Source organism: Pempheris klunzingeri, chromosome 21 (genome assembly GCF_042242105.1).
Source record: "Pempheris klunzingeri isolate RE-2024b chromosome 21, fPemKlu1.hap1, whole genome shotgun sequence".
NCBI lineage: Eukaryota > Metazoa > Chordata > Actinopteri > Acropomatiformes > Pempheridae > Pempheris > Pempheris klunzingeri.
The window spans coordinates 8,211,415-8,229,655 of NC_092032.1; the positions used below are offsets into that span (position 1 = coordinate 8,211,415).

Below are 18,241 nucleotides of genomic sequence, written 5' to 3' on the forward strand. Positions count from 1 at the left end.
AGGCTGCTGCCCTATATCTTCCCATGCAGGCAGCGCCACAGCACTGCCTGCAAGCGTTTACAGTGCAGACCGTTGTGGCGATGGTGCTACAGGGCAAGGCCGCGCAGACGCTCCTTCCACCGAGCAGTGATCTCAGCAGCATCAGCTAAATACTTTCTGACCACAAACATGGCTGCCAGCGTGGAAAGTGGATGGGACACATTTGTACAGGGCTGATGAGCGCAGCGGTGACGCGCAGCTGGTTGTAGCCTGGATGAAAAGTTGCGCTATGAAGCCGACAGACAGTGATCAATAGAGGGCGAAAAGCATGAAGAATAAATACATATGCAGTATTAGCACACAGGCATTAATTCGGCCTCTAAATTAATCCCCTATACATGCATCACTTCTTTAAATCTGGTGCTGCAGCTTGTGATTTAAAGCGAGTGCGCGCGCTCCATCCACAGAGTCTGTCTGTGTTTGTCCTTCATTACATCTCTGCTGCAAACTATAAATATCAACAGAGCGCCCACTGAACCCTACCAGCAGACAAATACTGTATGAAAGAAACACATATAAAGAGCACTCCACACACACACACACACACACACTTCATCCTCGAGCATCATCTGCCTGCAGAAGACGCTTAATCACACAAAATGTTTCATGTTAACCCCTAGCATACATTTTATTTCGCATATTCTCCAGAATATTTGATAACAACAGGCCTCACACTTATTAATTACTATGCGGGAATCAACTGTAATTGGTTTCGTTGAGACAAGCAGCAGTTATGGATTGAATTAGTCAAATTCAGCAGGGTATTCCTGACTGGCTCTTCAAATTTCAAACCTCCTTGTTTTTTTTGTTTTTTTTGGTGTGTTTTTTTTCGGAGGTTTTTTTGGTGTGTTTTTTTTTAATGACTTTCGCTGTGGGGCATTACCAGAAACTGGCTCTACCTGTTTAAGATCAAATTAGGGTAAAATTACAATGTTGTATTAAAAATGTATGCAAATTATAGGCTAGTATCAGTGTTAACAAACGACAGACAATGGGATTTGGAGTTTCTTTAACACTCCAATTCCATTACACAAAAAGGCACAATTACAGGCCTTGCGATCCTCCTCATCTTCTCCTCAACTAATAATGCGCACAAATATCCACCATTGTCACAGATACCACTATTTCTAATGCGTTCGTTTCACCCTCAAACACTGTTTTCATTCAAGCAAACACCGATAAATTTATTAAATAACATTAGCATTAATGGCACACGTGAGGGGCTTCCTTTTTACACTAATACCAATGAATGCAGTTTTAATACGATTGTTTTCCCTTAAAGTGACTATTTATGCTGTTCCCCCCTCACATCCACCATAGCAGGAGCAGCCGGGTAGTCTCTCCCCTTTATGAGTGAGCTATTGTGCCTGAGGACAGGATCCCACACACAATCTGAAGACTGAGCCAACAAAAACAGGGCCTGACAGACAATGCCTCGCTTCACCTGCTCCAGCACTGTGCATCGCAATTATGCCAAGGACATGTACAGTTAGGCTTCATTCACCCTCCTGCAAAACAACTGCCTCAGAATTAAACCAGGGCCCGAAAATCATGCAGATAATAAATATGGCTGCAGAGGAGATTGGAGAGGGGAAGGGGGAGGAAGGGGGTGGGGTGGGGTGGGGTGGGTGGGTAGCCCAGTGCTCTCCCAGTGTTACAATATTTTAAACTGCATGGTTACCAGACAGTGAAATAGGGAAAGCAAGAAACAATACCAAGATGCATATATCACCAGACTGATTCATGCTCCAGACGAGATTGATTTCGAGCTATAGGTGCCACGCCATCAATATACAATCAAACTCAACTCAAATGTTATGCAAGGGCCTGCTCGCTGCAGCTCTGCACGCAGAACGAAGCAAAGGCCAGCATCAGCTATGCTATTACAGCCAGCGTGATAGCCACATTCATGGAGCCACTCAGCCAAACACAACGACATGAGACTAAATACCAGCCAGAGCAGGAGATTCGTTATGAAAGTATTACGATTGTGGCACGAAACACAGAACAATCCTGCATACTGAGCGCTGATTGTTCATTGATTACACCGAGAGGCAAACAACATAACAAATATTTGATGCATGTCTTTGAATAAGGCTCCAGCACAGAATAAACGGGGGAGAGCCAAATATAGCCTATAACAACCAAACATTGCACACCAGGCCTATATACATCTCAGAGGGTTTTAGCTGGAGGGGTGGCGCTGCACACTTCAAACGAGAATATATCCATTGTTGTGAGCCATTTGGCCTGCATAAGATCCTGTGCTCTGAACTAGGGAGTTTAAAGTAAGACTTTTTTTTTTTATTATACTTGAGGGAAACAATGAGTTCAGCTGCTTATTGCAAGGAGCAATCGTCAGGGGAGACTTAAACTCAATTACTGTAGCCGTTCAGAATGGGAAAAAAATACTAAGACAAAAAAAAAAAAACACACCCGGGCGTAGCAGGCAGTTAATAAAAAATTAAAAGATATGAATAAAAATCGAGATGAAGCGTATCAAATATTTATTTTTTTTCTGGGCAACAAAGGACTATAATACATTGACAGGCATGGGAACTATTGCCAGCACATGTCTATACAATACAGCTAAAACCGCCTCCAATTTTGGACATTATCGGACATAACAAGATATCAGGTGGTCCCAAAAAATGTTTTTTGAATGTCTTCCAACATTTAAAAAAAAGACAATATTCCATTTATTGCTTTTATGGTGCTTCAAGGAGAGAACAAGAGGTGAAACGTATTCTGATTGGCACAACACATAAAAGCTTGTAGAAAAACGAAAATAGAAACACAAAAAAAAAAAAAAAAAAAAAAACAGTTCTCCTCAGGGTCTCACTTATGCTCTGTCTCAAATTTAAAAAAAAAAAAAACTGAATAAGGATGATATATAGAGAGAGAAATGGAAGTTTATTTCTATTAAATTTGTTCACTTGCTTCAATGTCGCCTCAACATGCTACAAGAGGGCTGAATTGAAATATCCCAGAGAAATAAAAATACCCCAAACTTCTGTTTTCTAAGAACCATAAAATCACATGAAGAACTAACCGAATATTCAAACCCACTAAAACAGGAGGCACCAGATAAATAAAAAAAGAAGTTTCAACAGACGCACCATATTTACAATTCCCATTAAATTACACATAAATAAATATATACATACATGAACACTGATTCCCTTATATAACCGTGAATCGTGTTGAAATTCAAAAAGTTCAAGTTGGTCGCTTGGAGAGAGAGTCGAAGAGTCTACAACTGAAGTCATGACATGGAGCTCTGTGGATTTTCTCTTTGTTTTTCAAGTTTATTATTCACAATACTGATAAGAATTCATCCTCTTTTAGCTTCGTTTTTGTCACAATCGTAAAATTGAGATATAGAGGGGTCGCTGGATTTCAGTCCATTCGTTGCAGCTCATAAAAAATAAGGGGAGTACATAAAAAGTCCTCTGGCTGAGGCAATACACCTTTTCCTCGCCCTGGAGCTGTTCCTCTGCAGCTTTTTTTCTTTTCTTTTTTTTTTTTAAATAACATTTCGTATGGTTCAGGTGTTGGAAGAAGAAGATTCTTGCGTCGCGTCCCCGTGAATCCAAAGTGGGATGTAGAAACAAAACATGTAAAACCGCGCAAGATCAGGAAGTGGCACGTTTAACTTTATCAATAGTATTTATAAGGTATTTATAATATTTATATTGGATGGGTGGGGGGGCCGGGGCGAGGCGTGGAGGGGGGGGGTGTGGGTAGGTGTAGAAGAAGGGCCCTGGGGTTTGGCTCTCGGTGAAGGAGGGATGGAAACATCACTTTCTGTGCTTCTCGTCTTTGTCTCCGCCTTTAGTGCCGTTATCTGAGTGACTGTTGGGGTTGTTGTTGAGGTACATTTTGTCCATGGCTTTGATTGCCTCGGTCAGATAGTTCTGCAAGGCCGTGACGGCCGCGCACAGCGCCGGGGTCCCGAATCCGTGCGAGATTAGACTGAAGTGGGTCAAACAGCTCTGGATTCCAGGTTCAAGAATGGGCTGCGGCCGCGAGTTTCCCAGCGGTGAGCGGTCCTGGGACAGCAGGTCTGTGAACTCTTTGCAGACTTGCCTAAAACAGAGAGAGAGAGAGAGAGAGACGCGTGTTAATGAGCAAATCCCTGCATGCATTTTAATGTCCGGATAAAAATAAACCAAAAGTGGGCTCAGTGCAAATAGGGTACATTTTTAAAAGCAGCCAGTCCTGCAGGGGTGCTGGGCTGGAAATTCTAAAATTGCTCAAAGCAGGTGAAGAGTGACAATTTCTCCTGTTTCTAGCAAATCAACATTTTTTTTTTTTTACAGCCTTTATTAGTGGAGCAAAATTGTGTTTCTCTTTCTGCTTTGTTTTTAGAAATTAACACTTGGCTGAAAAAAAAAAAAAAAAAAAAATGTCCCGCAGCAACAAACAGGTGGAAATTAATCTGTGGGCTCAGTGGCAGGATGTTTTCCTTTTGTTTAAAAAACAAACACAAAGCGACCTGTCGATGCAAACTGAACATCTTCAGCAGTTTGAACATCAGTCGCTGGATATTTAAATTCAAAAAAAGCACCAACCAATAAAACAGCAGAGCCACAAAATGCATCCTTCAGAAGACATCTTCATCCTGATGCATCTCACTTACATTCAGCACACTATGGACTCATAGAAAACATTTTTTTTTTTTTATATAACGTGTAGAAATTGTATTCTGCCGTTAAAATGTGAGTTAGCGCGGGTTTACTCTCCATTTCATGGCACTGGTATTTTAATAAGACTCAAAAGCCTGTAATAAGCGGTTACAGCTGACAGCTGTTTGATTGGAGCGGCCCATCATCAATATTAAATGCAGTGCTTCTGCGTCTCTGAGCCTTTTAAGGAATGCCCATGTTGCAGTTAACGAATAGTAAAAATAGCCAAACACCAATGGCAGCGAACCAGCTATGTGTCAATGTCACTGAAATCACAAGGCAAACTAAACACTGCTGTGCGTGTGAATGAGGGAAAGGCCCAGTCAACACAGCAGCAGCAGCAGCAGCACATTTCACTGCACTGTCCAGATTTTAATTAGGATTTAAAATATTACACCGAATCAAGTGTTTAAATAAAAGAGGAAAAAAAAAGAAAAAAAATACGTGTGTGGAATTGGCAGAGACATCCAGTGGCATGTGATGTGTGAGAGTGTGAGTGTGTGTGTGTGTGTGTTGCTACAAAATAAAGTGTATTAATTAGCCTACCATTAGCCTAGCATGGAGCAGTGATGACAGTGTGTGCTGTCGTGATCACGGTTGTGTGCAAACTCTGCAAATACGTGTTCCAAACAAAATATTGAATCTGTAATAAGAAAACTGCATTTTGATAACGTTGCGTGTGTGTGTGTGTGTTTATTTGACAGTTTGCACACACACACACACACACACACACACACAGTGGCACAGTATGGGATGCATTTGGTGTGACATAGTGAAATGTGATAATAGCACTTACTTCGTGGCCAATAGCATGTTTTTTCTTTGGACTTGTTCGTTTGGGTCGGAGTGCTGACGGTTTACATACTCAGCTACTGCCTTGGCTGGAAACTCGGTCTCGCATACATAACCAAAATCCCTGGCAAGATGTACCGCTTCGCCTGAGAAATAGAAGAGAAAGAGAAGGGGAAAAAAAAAAAAGAGAGGTTGAATGTGTGCTTGCTTATTAAATATGCTTACATCAAATTCAGAGCGGTTCACACTCCCCTTCTTGGACCAACACATGATTAATCTGATCTGAGCGCAGCGTCCACGCTGTTGATGCGAGCAGACAGCAGGGTTATAGCACCTGTGTCTTCCCAACAGCACTAATGATGATGGCAACAACAATAATAGCCTGGAAATAATAATACTAAAGCAGCCACTAGCTGTCAATACACGTCAGGCTCCCTCCTTCGTACCGTGAGAACGCTTAAATATGGAGGAGAAACAATAAGTGGGTATGAAATATCTCCGGAGCGTCATGCTTAACACCATGTCATTGATTACCAATGCCTGCACATTATTGAAAGTCCAGCAGATCACACAGGCATGGGGAAGCAATTTTAAAGGGCTATACCTAAATCTCACTTTCTCCTTCCATACTCTTGCTGTGAGAATTACAGGTTTCATTCCGTCCGAGTCTGAGCTGGCCTCTCTTGTTGGTTGACTTTTTTTTTTTTTTTTTTTTCTTCTCCAAAGTCTTTGGTTTTAATTTCCTGAAGCAGTTGAGTTTTTTTTTTTACTGCGGGGCTTCCTGCCCATAAGCCTCCACTCCGGAAGAACGCATGCGCCAATCAGCATCAAAGCTCAAGTCCAGTAAACTCGTTTCCATAAAATGGAGCGGATCATAAACAATGACAGCGCTGGAGAAAAAAAGCAAAAAAAAAAAAAAAAGCAGTGTCCCTTCACTAAATAACCGGCTGCCTTCACCCCCATCCTCTGTCATCCACCCCCCCTCTCTCACGTGCCACCACCCACTTATTACCCAGAATCATCCATTTCTCCAGGCTCATTACAATACAGCACCACATTTCTACGAAGCACAATGGACACTGCTATTCCGTCCTCTTCTGCAATAATGATTAACAGGAACCAATGAACCATCGCAGGCTTTCACCTTTGGAAACCCACTGCACACCAAATACCACTGCACTGAATAATAAGGTTCAACTCTGCAAGCAAAATGGATTTATCCGCGTAAAAGCCATCTTTCTAGCGCACTATAATTGACTAATTTATTCTTTAATGGGCCCAAAATATATAGCTCCCAATAGGTCAGCGCCGTGCCATTTGCATGCAACAAAAATCTTCGCTGAAAAACCAAAGCATGGGAAGCTATTAAGGAAAGAATTAAGTCACCATTAAAAAATCAGCGCTGCGCTGCCACATCCAGGCGATATTAATGTTTGAAACAATGCGGGGTTAATAAATCAATCGACTTCTCATCCATGAGGTGCAACAGCTCAGCGGTGCCCAATAAACAAGCAGCACTCAATAATTAACTGGACTTCAACACAAATGCATCCAGTGTATAAACTAGGCCAGGCGTGGACCTGCAAGTGTGCTCCTGAAAGCGGAGGCCAACGCAGCAAAGCCACTAGAATTACCAGCACCATGCTCTCTCTCTCTCCTCTCTCTCTCTCTCTCTCTCTCTCTCACACACACACACACACACACATCCTTCATGCTTTATTACTTGCGAGGCAAAGTCGGTCCACATTACACGGATGAGCGCATATGCTGATTTCCAACACAGAGAAAGAGAGAGAGAGTGAGAGAGAGAGAGAGAGAGAGAGAGACAGAGTGTGAGAGAGAGAGAGAGAGTGAGAGAGAGAGAGAGAGAGAGAGAAAGAGAGACAGAGTGTGAGAGAGAGAGAGAGAGAGAGAGTGAGAGAGAGAGAGAGAGAGAGAGAGAGAGAGAGAGAGAGAGAAAAGGAAAAAAAAAACCCAGTTTGCAAGCAAGCACCTGATATCGCGGGAGCAACAAGAGTGGGAACGTGATTTACGGCACCCGACTTACCTTCGACTAGTGACGTCAGCAAGGTGACGTTGGCTGCCTTGCGTCTGCCCGCAGGTAGATTCAAGCCGATTTTATCCAGCTTCTCCCTTAAGGACCTTCCTCCGTTCTTAGACTTGGCCCTGCGGCAGCAAAACAAGGCGAACGTTTCAACATGTGTGTGTAGGTACTGTGCGACATGCCAGTGAATTTAGGGACAAGTCACCTAGGCAGTATTCAGGACCTCTCATGGCTGTGTGCTATCACTTCAGATGACTCTTTCTCACTCTGATCTGTGCATCATGTAAACACGTGTCAGCCAGTGAGCGTGGCTCAGCTCTTTTCCCCCAACTAAAAGGTGAGTGGAGTGAATTTGGTTGGCTTTGTCCCCCCCCCCCCCCACACTACCACCACCTCACCCCCCACACTCCTCATTCAGGCTATAAATAATACTAAAAGAGCCCGGCCTTTTCAGCAGCAGACAAATAATGTACAAAATGAATAAATAAAGCCCTACTTAATAGGCAGCACTATTACTGGCTGCGTGTCTGCAGCACTTCAGCAGACAGTTCACTGGAGACCAATGTTTTCATGTGTAATGCCTTCACTGGGCCTATAGAGCTGAGGTTGAAACAGACTAGGCCTACATTAATTTGAGAGAGAGAGAGAGAGAGAGGGAGAGAGAGAGAGAGCGCTAGGGATGTTAATATGGAATTTAACAGACCCCTCCTGCTTTAAATGCAGGAGCTAGGTGTCATGGTTGGTCGATTTTAATTATTCTTGGTACAGAGGAGAGAGAGAGAGAGAGAGAGAGAGAGAGAGAGAGAGAGAGAGAGAGAGAGAGAGAGAGAGAGGTGCACGCTCACAGAGAGAATGGATTGTAGAATGAGAGAGTTCACACACACACACACACACACACAGGTATATAGAGAAGGGAGGTTTTTGCAGCCTCTCAGTCAGACTCACCTCCTCAGCACCCCGCCCAGCAGAGAGGCGTTGAGGCACTCGGGCGGCGAGAGGCGTCTCTGCACCTCTGCCACCGTGACCTTGTACTTTGATGTGGAGCTGAGGAGGGACAGGCGACCCGGAACTGAGCAGAACACCTCGTTGGGGTTTACCACCCCTCCGAAAAGACCGTCCTTATTTACGGGGATGGCGGAGATGTTGTTGTTCTTGGATAGGGACACTGGACCTAAGGGAGGGAGAGAGAGAGAGAGACGGGGGGAGAAAGAGAGAGATGGTGGGATGGAGGGAGGGAGGGAGGGAGGGGGGTGAAACAGAGAGAGACCGTGCTCAGTGAATTTCATGCAATGCAGAGCCTTAACTAAATGAGAAGGGGGGATTTAGGCCCCGGATTTAGAGTTTAGCACCACATGTGTACACTTTGAGCAACAAGGACATGCAGAGAAAAGCGACAATAATAATAAAAACAACAATAATAATAATAACAATAGTAATAATGATAATAATAAGTGTGTGTGTAGTGTACAGTCATTAACATCAGGACTATTGGGTTCTACACATGTGAAAAATATATGGACTCATCTGTGTTTTATCTCAAACACACCAGTCAAAACATGTATGTGCACATCTCAGCAGCAGACAGCGAGTATCTCCAGTATCAGAGCGCTCCTACACTTTCTTCATGCGCTCGCCACACCGTGGATCGACTCTGCACGAAGCAACCACACCAACCGAGGGATTTGGTAAAGTCTACCTATTTTGACATATCCTCGGTATCCAGCAAAACTCCGTCGCCCGTGTGTGATTTCACACCGAGGAGGGGGTGTGGGGGGGGCTCAGCACTACTGGGCTTTACACCGTTTTGGTGTGCAGTAACCGGAGACAAAGGGGACTGTGCGCCTTTGGATAGATCACTTGTGACATTAATGGCTCAGGGGAGCCTAATAGAGACAATAGGAGTTAAACGAACTCTTGAGATTACTAATATAAGAAGCCAATTATCATGTTGATGCGCAGATAGACAGACTCCAAAAAAAAAAGGGAAAGAATGGAAAAACGACACAAGTGAAGACAGAGAAGGAAAGAAAGGAATGTAAAATTGCTCCATTTCTTATCTAGTGTGATCTAACACAACGCCTTCAAACGTGACCACGAAAAGAGGCCTCCTCACGACAGTTCCTCAACAATACAAATCATTTACAACAAATAAAGAAAACGTATAAAAGCCGTATAATCCAACAGCCTTCGCCAGTTTTTTTTCCCATGCCGAGTTTTTTTTTTATTCCCTCTCCAAATGACCGCCTATCACCCTGCACACACTGGGCCTGCGCTCCATCCCGCGGTACCAACTTCCATTTTAAAATGTGACCGTGCAGTTTGATTGCAGCTACTGGCTTTGAGCACTGAAGTGCCAGGATCGTCTGCAGGCCTGTATCTTTGACCATCAATACCAGGGGCCTACAAAGCCCACCAGCTCTACTCATCTCCCTGCTGCTCTGAAACGCTGACAGTAAATTCCATCAGCGAGAGGGGAAAAAAAAAAAGGTGCAGCCAGTTTGATGCACTTGGAAACCATGTAATGAAAAATAGGCTACTGCGTATTAGGATCAGTCAGGCATTACCGCATTGCATCGAGTTCTCTCGAGCAGAATGGTAAATGGTGTGTGTGAGTGAATGTGTGTGTGTGTGTGTGTGTGTAGCCCAGTGGTGTGCAGCTTGCAGAAACATGCATGATATCTCGGAGGAAATTGCTTACCTTTTTTAATTACAGTCTGGTCGGGAATGTGAATTCCTTGATCCTCAACAGACTGTGACACAAACGCAAAAAAAAAAAAAAAAAAAGGACAATTTTAGCACAAAGGCACAATAATATCAGCCTCAGTCCTGTGGAAGTGAACGCAACTCAGGACGCTGTGCACGAACAAAGCCTGACACAATTAGCAGCAATCACCCAACATGGAGGCTCTCGAGGCCCAAAACCTGTTATTATTGTCCACGAGTGTTTTTGCAGCGGGTTGCTCTGATGGACGCATTACACCACAAACTCAGACTTAAATAACGAAGCTGTGTCGCCCCATAATCCTGACCTAATTTCGCCCTCAGATTGGCTCTACTCACAAGGAAACTTCTAATCTAGATTGGATAGTAATTACGGCAGCGCAGCCTATTAAAGGCCTATGAACTAATTAGAGGATTATCGGTGTTTGTTTCTGATTAAAAACTGGGAAGAACACTCCAAATAAGAATCAGGGTTATTGATAATTTTAGCGCTCATTTCTCATGCATCTCTGGTCCTCGCTGCTGTTACCTAAACTCCACTGTGCTCTTAGTGTGCATGCACTATATTCTAATGTTAGTGTTCGCGAAGAACGCCGAGCTTCATCTTTTTTTCTAAATCCAATAAAGCCAGAAGGCATGAAGAAAACCTCGTTCAAATACAGGCGCTTTTTCATTAATATTATCGTCATTGTTATTTATTTATCTATTTCATTTAATTCGATTTAAGTGGTGAACAAAACCACATCAAAATGGGGAAACTCAGAGCGTGTTTGAGAAGCATATTCTATAAATGGAAAATAACGATGCAGAGCTGCTGTTTTATTTCAAAGAATCTTGACAACACTAAAAAAAAAAAAAGAAACATTTTCTAATGCTATTTTTTTTTCATGCAGTAAAAATGGCTGCATCAGGAGACTAATTCATTTAAAGCGTGTCATCCTTCTTACGTGTATTAAACAATAGTAATAATAAACACACCTTTTCTAATGCCTTAATAATATTAAAGCCAACACTGATTATTAAAGGCTGAGTGCTTGAACAAATGCTGATAATAATTATATTAAAATAAAAATAACGCAATTTCTCTTATTAGTGCCAGTGATGATACTAATTGAAAATAGGCTACAGCAGCCTGTGGTAACCAGCAGTGCGTAAAATTGATAATGGCACCAATATTACCTTTTTATTTTTGAGCCCACAAAAAGAGAAACGCAGGTAAACGCTGCCTCACCTGAACATCTTCTAAAGAGTGAGGTATTCCATGGATAGGGATAGAGTCCGACAGTCCCGTATCGATGCCGTGGCCGGACGGTAGGAGCACTTCCCTGCGGTACTCCCGGCACAGCTGGTGGGGCAGGCTGCGGTGCTGGTGCAGCAGGCCGCTGTCCTGACCCTGCCTCTGGCCCGGCCAGCCCGGATGCTGCGGCTGCGGCTGGGCGTGCAGGGAGTTGATGGAGTACGGGTCGTTGACGTGCGAGTAAGGGTCCTGAGACTGCGGGTAGATGGGCTGGTAGGGCGGGGGGAAGTACGGAGGCTGGAAGTCCGAGTTCGGTGTGTGGGAGAGCGGTGGGGCGCTCGTGTAGGGACTCTGGCCCACGCCGCCCAGCTGAGGTAGCCTGGCTGTCCCATTGCTGGTGCCGTCGTGACGGTCCTGGCAGGGAAGGACAGAGAGAAAAGTGTGTTTTAGCCTAAATACATTAGAAGCAGACACAGCCATAGATGATCGTATTTTCCCTCTTTGTTTTAAGTGCAGGATGCTCTGCGGGCTTACGCTGGGGCATTATCAAATATGGCCTGAGTGGATGACAGGAATTAGAGCAAGTGTGGGATCTATATTAAAATAAAAACCATTCGTGCTGATTGATTTTAAACTGTAAAGACGACAATTCCACATATCGACTGCTTGTCCGCAAAGTTTTAGAAATAAAACAACATGATGATAAATTGCCAAAAGTAAATAATAAAAATGAAACATCGAAATTCCCGAGGTGGAAGCCCTCAAATAAATAACCGAGCCCTGTAGCCGATTATTTCAGCAGTTCTCCGAGGTGTCCCGCAGTTTTTTTTAAGCATGCAAGCTTTACAGAACATTATTCGGCGAAAGAGAAACAGTCTAACAAAATCTGGTTTGCAAACAAATTCGAAGTATCTGACACGCTGAGGCTCCAGCAACTTACCATCGCGGAAAAACTGTGCACTAACATCTCAAAGGATTTTTGGTGCGACTCGAGAAAAGAGTAACAGTTGAAAAAAAAAACACTTTAAGTATTTGAGGGGCGAGCAAATGGAATTAACCAGCAAAAACAAAAAAAAATTCGCCCCCAGAAAAGACTCTTCTCTCCTGCAAGATCACGATGGCCCCGACGATCAGATATGTGCCACAGCAGCAGGACGATAATCCATCAGAAATAAATGGTTAGATCCCCGCTGCCCTTCATTTGGGTCTAAAAATGCAGATATTCGGCGGTGCTGCAGGATTTGGGTCGAAAAGTTTCTCTTGGTAAACCCTCTTTTCTCTCTGGCTCTCCTGGCTTCTATCACAGTGCTGCCGTCCCCTCGCTTGAGCTCATATTAGCAAAAGAGCCGCTTCTTCGTCTCCCTCTTGGACTCCTAATAGAACGCATTCATGACTATTAATATTACAGGAATACTTAATAATAAGGAAAGAATGGTCGGAAATCGGGCGTGAAGCGGAGGACGCAACTCAAGGCAGGAGTCTGCGCTTAAATGACGTCCATTGAAAGTAGGAATCAGTATATCTAATCAGAGATGGGGAGAGAGAGAGAGAGGGAGAGAGAGGGAGAGGGAGTGAGAGACTGTGGAGGGAGTGGAGAGAGAGAGAGACAAAAAGAGGGACATTCACTCTCGTCTGACGAATCAGAGCGAGAGGGAGGAGGAGGAGGAGGGGGGGCATTTTAAAAGGGTCCCAGGGCCAAAGCGCAAAAGTGAAAGAAAGACATAGGAATGAAGGGAGGTGGACCACAGTCAGGGGAAGAAGAAGCCATGGAAGGAAACAATGTGCACCTCTGAACTGGGTGAAAATCCAGCAGACGACGCTATGGGCATTCCGACCGGCTCATTTCTACCATTCGGCCCTTTGTTTTCCACCTCAGACTCCGGCAGCGAGCTGTCCTCCATGGGGCTCCTTTCTCTCCTCTGTCTCCGCCGAATTAATCCACCGGTTCCTCCTCGACTCCAAAACCCACAGTCACACCGGCTAACTTTTAACTTCGGCCCGGAAAGACGGAGAAAAATAAAATCCCAAAGTCTATGATAGGGCCGCCCGGATCCGGCGCTCTAACCAACTTTTACGCGCGGCTCAAAGAGCTCCACTCCCCTTCCTGCTCACTCACGCATTTTGAAATTACGAAACAACGAGCTGTGACCGGATTTCGATTGCCGTTTTTAAGTTGTAGCATCGATACCAGCGGGGAAAACATTTGCCAGTAAATTAAAACATTCACCACAACACGAACGCGCAGGTGGCCAGCTTTTGTTTTCCTGCCCCGAGCCGTCCCTATCCTCCCAGGACGCGGGCGAAAACACGTCCGACAGGCTTCTCCACTCCTAAACAAGTCCCTGATATTACTGCCAAACTTGGTCTATGCCTAAAACAGCAATCACTCTGTGTATACACTCCACACACACATGCACAAACGCGAAATCTAACGGCTCAAATTGCACAGATATTAAAGCTGAAAGGTAAATGTCCATGACATGTAAGCAGAGAATAAAGCAGGCTGTGTTAGCGCTTCCATCTGCCATTGAGCCCAAATGTTTATTTTAATTAAATGCATGGTAAGTGTATATTATTAGTTTTTTTCTTCATTTAATATTTGGATATTTTTTAATGTGAATTTAAAGAGAAAAAAATAAATCACTAGTGTGATTTTACTCATGCAACAAATATATGGATATATATTAATATGTTAATTGTTGCCACGATGCCATAAATACTGTATAATAATATTAAAAAAATAATAAAAATTAATGTTATTATTATTGAAAGTATTATTACCAATATTTTAATATCATCCTCTAACTTTACTCTGCACAAATACACAAAAAAAAAAGAGGAACCCATGAAATTAATAAAATACAAGGATCCATTCATCAGCTGCAGCAGTCGAATTAAATGTGTCCACTAACAGTTGTTAAAAGACTGACAGATCTGGATCAAAACAATGCATCACATCCCTGAAATAATTGTCTTAATAAATTCCAAAAAAAAAAAAACACCTTAAAATTAAATTAAACAAATCAAAGAGGAGCCCCTTACCTCGCAATCTTCATATTTAATGTTATCTGTTAATTTCCAAAGCATTTTCATGGGTTGTTGAGGTGGATATTGAGTATAGGTATCGCCTTAGTCTTGTTTTCACTCAGTGAATTGTGCTCCCCGCTCAGAAAAACTACTTTTATTGAAGCTGTGGGCTGCTGTCTGTCTTGCGCTCTGAGGTCTCCCTCTAATGGTGGAAGTGAAGGGCTGGAGCAGCTCTGTAATAACACTGGCACAGGGCCTCATTAGCATATCAACAGCCGTTTGATTCCCCCCATCTGCTCACACAACACCAATGGACAGCGCACAGGTAAAAACTAAAGCAGCAGGAAGCTACACATGCTTATTATTTCTACTGTTCACTGAGGTGTGTGTGTGTGTGTGTGTGTGTGTGTGTGTGTTTGTTGAGGGAGGGTATAGTCATGCATGGGGACCTGCATGCACCTGGGACGGGTCCTGGTATATTTTTACATGCCTTTCCGAGACTAAAATCTCCTCTGAGTGTAGAGATGCTATTTTAACGATGATTGCAAATTAAATGATAAAAAAAGAGCGAATGTCATCGCTGTGGAATAACTTTTTCTGTGTGTGTGTGTGTGTGTGTACTGACTCGGTCCTGTACAACCACACAGTGTCTTATTGATTCCTTGATGTGAAAACAGCATGCCAATGCAAATACAGCCCTGTCACACACTTTGTTGCCACCTTTGATTTTTTAACTCCCAAACTGTTATTTTAATCCCATTGAGAGTGGAGACCTTGAGAGGCCATTATTTCAGTGTTATGTTAAGAAGGTGAGCCATTCGGAGCGGCTCTACAGGTCCACTGAGTACCTGTAAAGGGCGCAGGGTTTGGGGGACTGTAAATAATTAACACAACAACATGGCCTTGTTTCATGTGAATGCCCGGCTGGGAGAGCCTGGCTCTGCCCTGTCGCCGGACGAGCCTTCACCTCAGCAGGTCGTGGGTCAGCAGACAGGTCGCCAGCTCTTTAAGGCGTTGGCTCCTCTCGTTTAAAACCTGGATTACCATTTTTAGTGGAGTGCTTCTTTTTCTTTTTCTTTTTTTTTTTACAAGCGGTTGTTATTAATGAGAATGAGATGAAACTGGCTGACAATGACAGCCATGCATGAGGGTGTCTTGCTGCAGATGTGGCCCGGCTCTCGATCGGTGCTTTTTTTTTTTTTTTCTTTCTTTCTTTTTTTAAAAAAAAGAGTGAAACTAAAATTGGCCACAGCGCAGATCTCTCAGGTCGTGTCTGAAATCCTCCACGCCTCACAAAACAAGGCCCGCTTTTTAAGTGAAGCCCTGACAATCTGTGGAGTGAGACTCTAAAGGAGAGTCCATTATGGGATGCTTTGTAAGTTGTGAGTTTCAAACATGTAATCCGAATTTTTGGAAACAGCTGTGAATATGTGCCAGGTGTGTTTGTGAGAAGTTACATTTTACGCATAATTTAGAATAAAGGCAAGGCTCCGTCAGAGCTCCGGTTTTGACAAAACTATCATGACATGTCTGTCTTCGCACACTTGTAATTTCTGATCAGACTCATCTGAAGAACAGTGTTGTGTCTGAAATGCGCACAACCTGCAACGACGCGCGATCAACGTCCCCATGTTTTCAGAGCAAAACAATGAGGTGGACAATCTGACATGTAAGGCTACAGAGGAGACTTTCCCAAACAGAATGTGTTTAACTTCTTTGTGTGATCCCCTGACGGATAAAATCTACAAGCTTCTAGATTACACAAGAGTGCTGCACCACCTCTCTTTACAAAAGATTTCACGGTGCCTGTGCAGCCTCATCCTACAACAAGTCGACACTTTGACAGTTTTCATGGATTTTCACAGCCGTCTCTTTGTCTTAAAGTATGCAGCACATACCTGCCAGTCTCCCATTTTGCCCATAATTGACATTCTTTGTCTTCTGCTGCCTTCGGTGGGGTTTTTTTTTTTGGTCGATCCGGTGCCGAGACTATCTCATGTAGCCTTCGGTTCCCAAAGTACACCTTTCCTTTTTACCTGGACCGGATCACCTCACCTGGCCATAAAAACGGTACGGGGCCACCTGGTGACGCATGCGCACTGCTGCGGGTGTGGACGAGAAAGGAGAAACTACCTGGGAACATGTGAAATATCTGTCTAGGTAGGCCTGAGCGGTCATACTTTGGTCTGCAATGACCATTGAATGAGCTGACCGTTGAATTTGTTAAAATATATAATGATTAAAAAGAACAAAGAATCCTGATATTACTTACTTACTAAACTCAGTAACAGCCAATACTGATGTCATGCACCATTAACGAGAAAGTATCTATATTTGCAAGAAAGTGTCAGTTGAAGTTTTTACCATATAAAATCCATATTTTATAGAGTGACATGTTCTTTGCGTCAGGTGATTTCACCTTTAAAAAAATGATCTTGTTCATAAAAGTGAAGAAAGTGTATTGTGAGCATTAAAAGCAGGCAACCTGTGATGTGGTGGTACAGATCAATGAACTCATTACTAAATATGATAAAACTGAACAGAAAATTAAAGAGGAAAAAATGACTTTTGGTTTTTTACTTTCATGCCAGATGAGGACAAATATATAATTTACTATATTTTACATATCTTTTCATATTTATGTCTGTAAAAAATCTGTTAGTCTCATAAGTCAGTTTTTAGTGTTGGTGAAAACGCTGAATTCTTTCTGCAAATGAAACTGTGTCAAGTTAAAAAAACTTGAAGGTTAACTGCCAACATCATTACTTCTACACAGAGAGCTACCCCTGCTATTGTGAGGCTCATTATTTATTTATCCACTGTTTATTTCTAATACATACTTATGTAGACCCCTCCGGCCAAGAGCGGATGAGCTCTCCCTCTCTGTGTCTCACACACACACACACACACACAGAGAGACAGAGGAGTGCAACACGTGCGCTCACAGAGGTGATAATGGTCAAAGCTTTGGTCCAGAACCTCTTTCTACTCTTTCAAGTTTCTAACGGAGCACACACACACACACACACACACACACACAGAGAGAGACGGGACGCACAGAGGGCGCGCGTCGCTGGCAGACAGCTGCATGGATGGTTCTCTTACTACATCAAACACTTATATTAAACATATTTAATGCATGCACTAAGAACATTGGACAAACTTTTAGGGGAAAAAAATACTCTCCATTTTGCATTTTTTCCCAATAAATCCTTTATAGTTGTAGGGTTTTTTTTTTTTTGTAATTGCATAATTCCACATAGGATCTATAGATTTTTTTTGTGGTGTTAATATTTAAAACAAGCCTTCATGTTTGACTTCAAAGGCGAACACATTTTAACTGCACACACAATACCTGCAGCTATAAAGACCTCACCAGGACTGGACAAAAAAAAGAGGGAGGTGGGGGTGAGGGCTGGGATGGGATGGGATGGGATGGGATGGGGTGGTGTGGGGGGGATCAGAAATATTGTTTGGGGCTCTGAGCACTAAGGGAGGAGTAAGTTTTCGAGCAGCGCTGTCTGAGAGTGGGTTACTCTCAGACAAGAGCGGGGTCCCTTTTGAATATCCAGCCTGTTTGTCTAGAGCTTGGTTTCAACCACTTCCACTGCAGCGCCGGGCCTCCGGCACCTTTCAGCTTCCCACAGCTGCGAGCTGTGTTTAATAGGCGTCGGCAACGGCTGCACCTCAGGC

The 18,241-nt window shown here is 43.4% G+C and overlaps 1 protein-coding gene across 4 annotated transcripts; it reads right to left on the reverse strand.

Annotated features, from left to right (window-relative positions):
• Nucleotides 1-3,694: 3,694 nt before the first annotated feature.
• On the reverse strand, nt 3,695-16,563 carry tfap2a (transcription factor AP-2 alpha). Of its 4 annotated transcripts, XM_070853010.1 has the most exons (8): nt 14,564-14,608; nt 11,516-11,935; nt 10,820-10,828; nt 10,262-10,304; nt 8,509-8,734; nt 7,567-7,685; nt 5,524-5,665; nt 3,695-4,128 (listed from the first exon to the last, which is right to left on the reverse strand). In XM_070853010.1, exons 1-8 carry the CDS (start codon nt 14,606-14,608, stop codon nt 3,840-3,842), a joined length of 1,293 nt encoding a protein of 430 aa, XP_070709111.1. In that variant the 3' UTR covers nt 3,695-3,839. The 4 variants fall into 4 exon arrangements, with proteins under 4 accessions (XP_070709111.1, XP_070709109.1, XP_070709108.1 ...); XM_070853008.1 differs by lacking the exons at nt 10,820-10,828; nt 14,564-14,608 and adding an exon at nt 16,447-16,563 and having other exon boundaries at nt 10,262-10,313; XM_070853007.1 differs by lacking the exon at nt 10,820-10,828 and having other exon boundaries at nt 10,262-10,313; nt 14,564-14,614.
• Nucleotides 16,564-18,241: the final 1,678 nt, after the last annotated feature.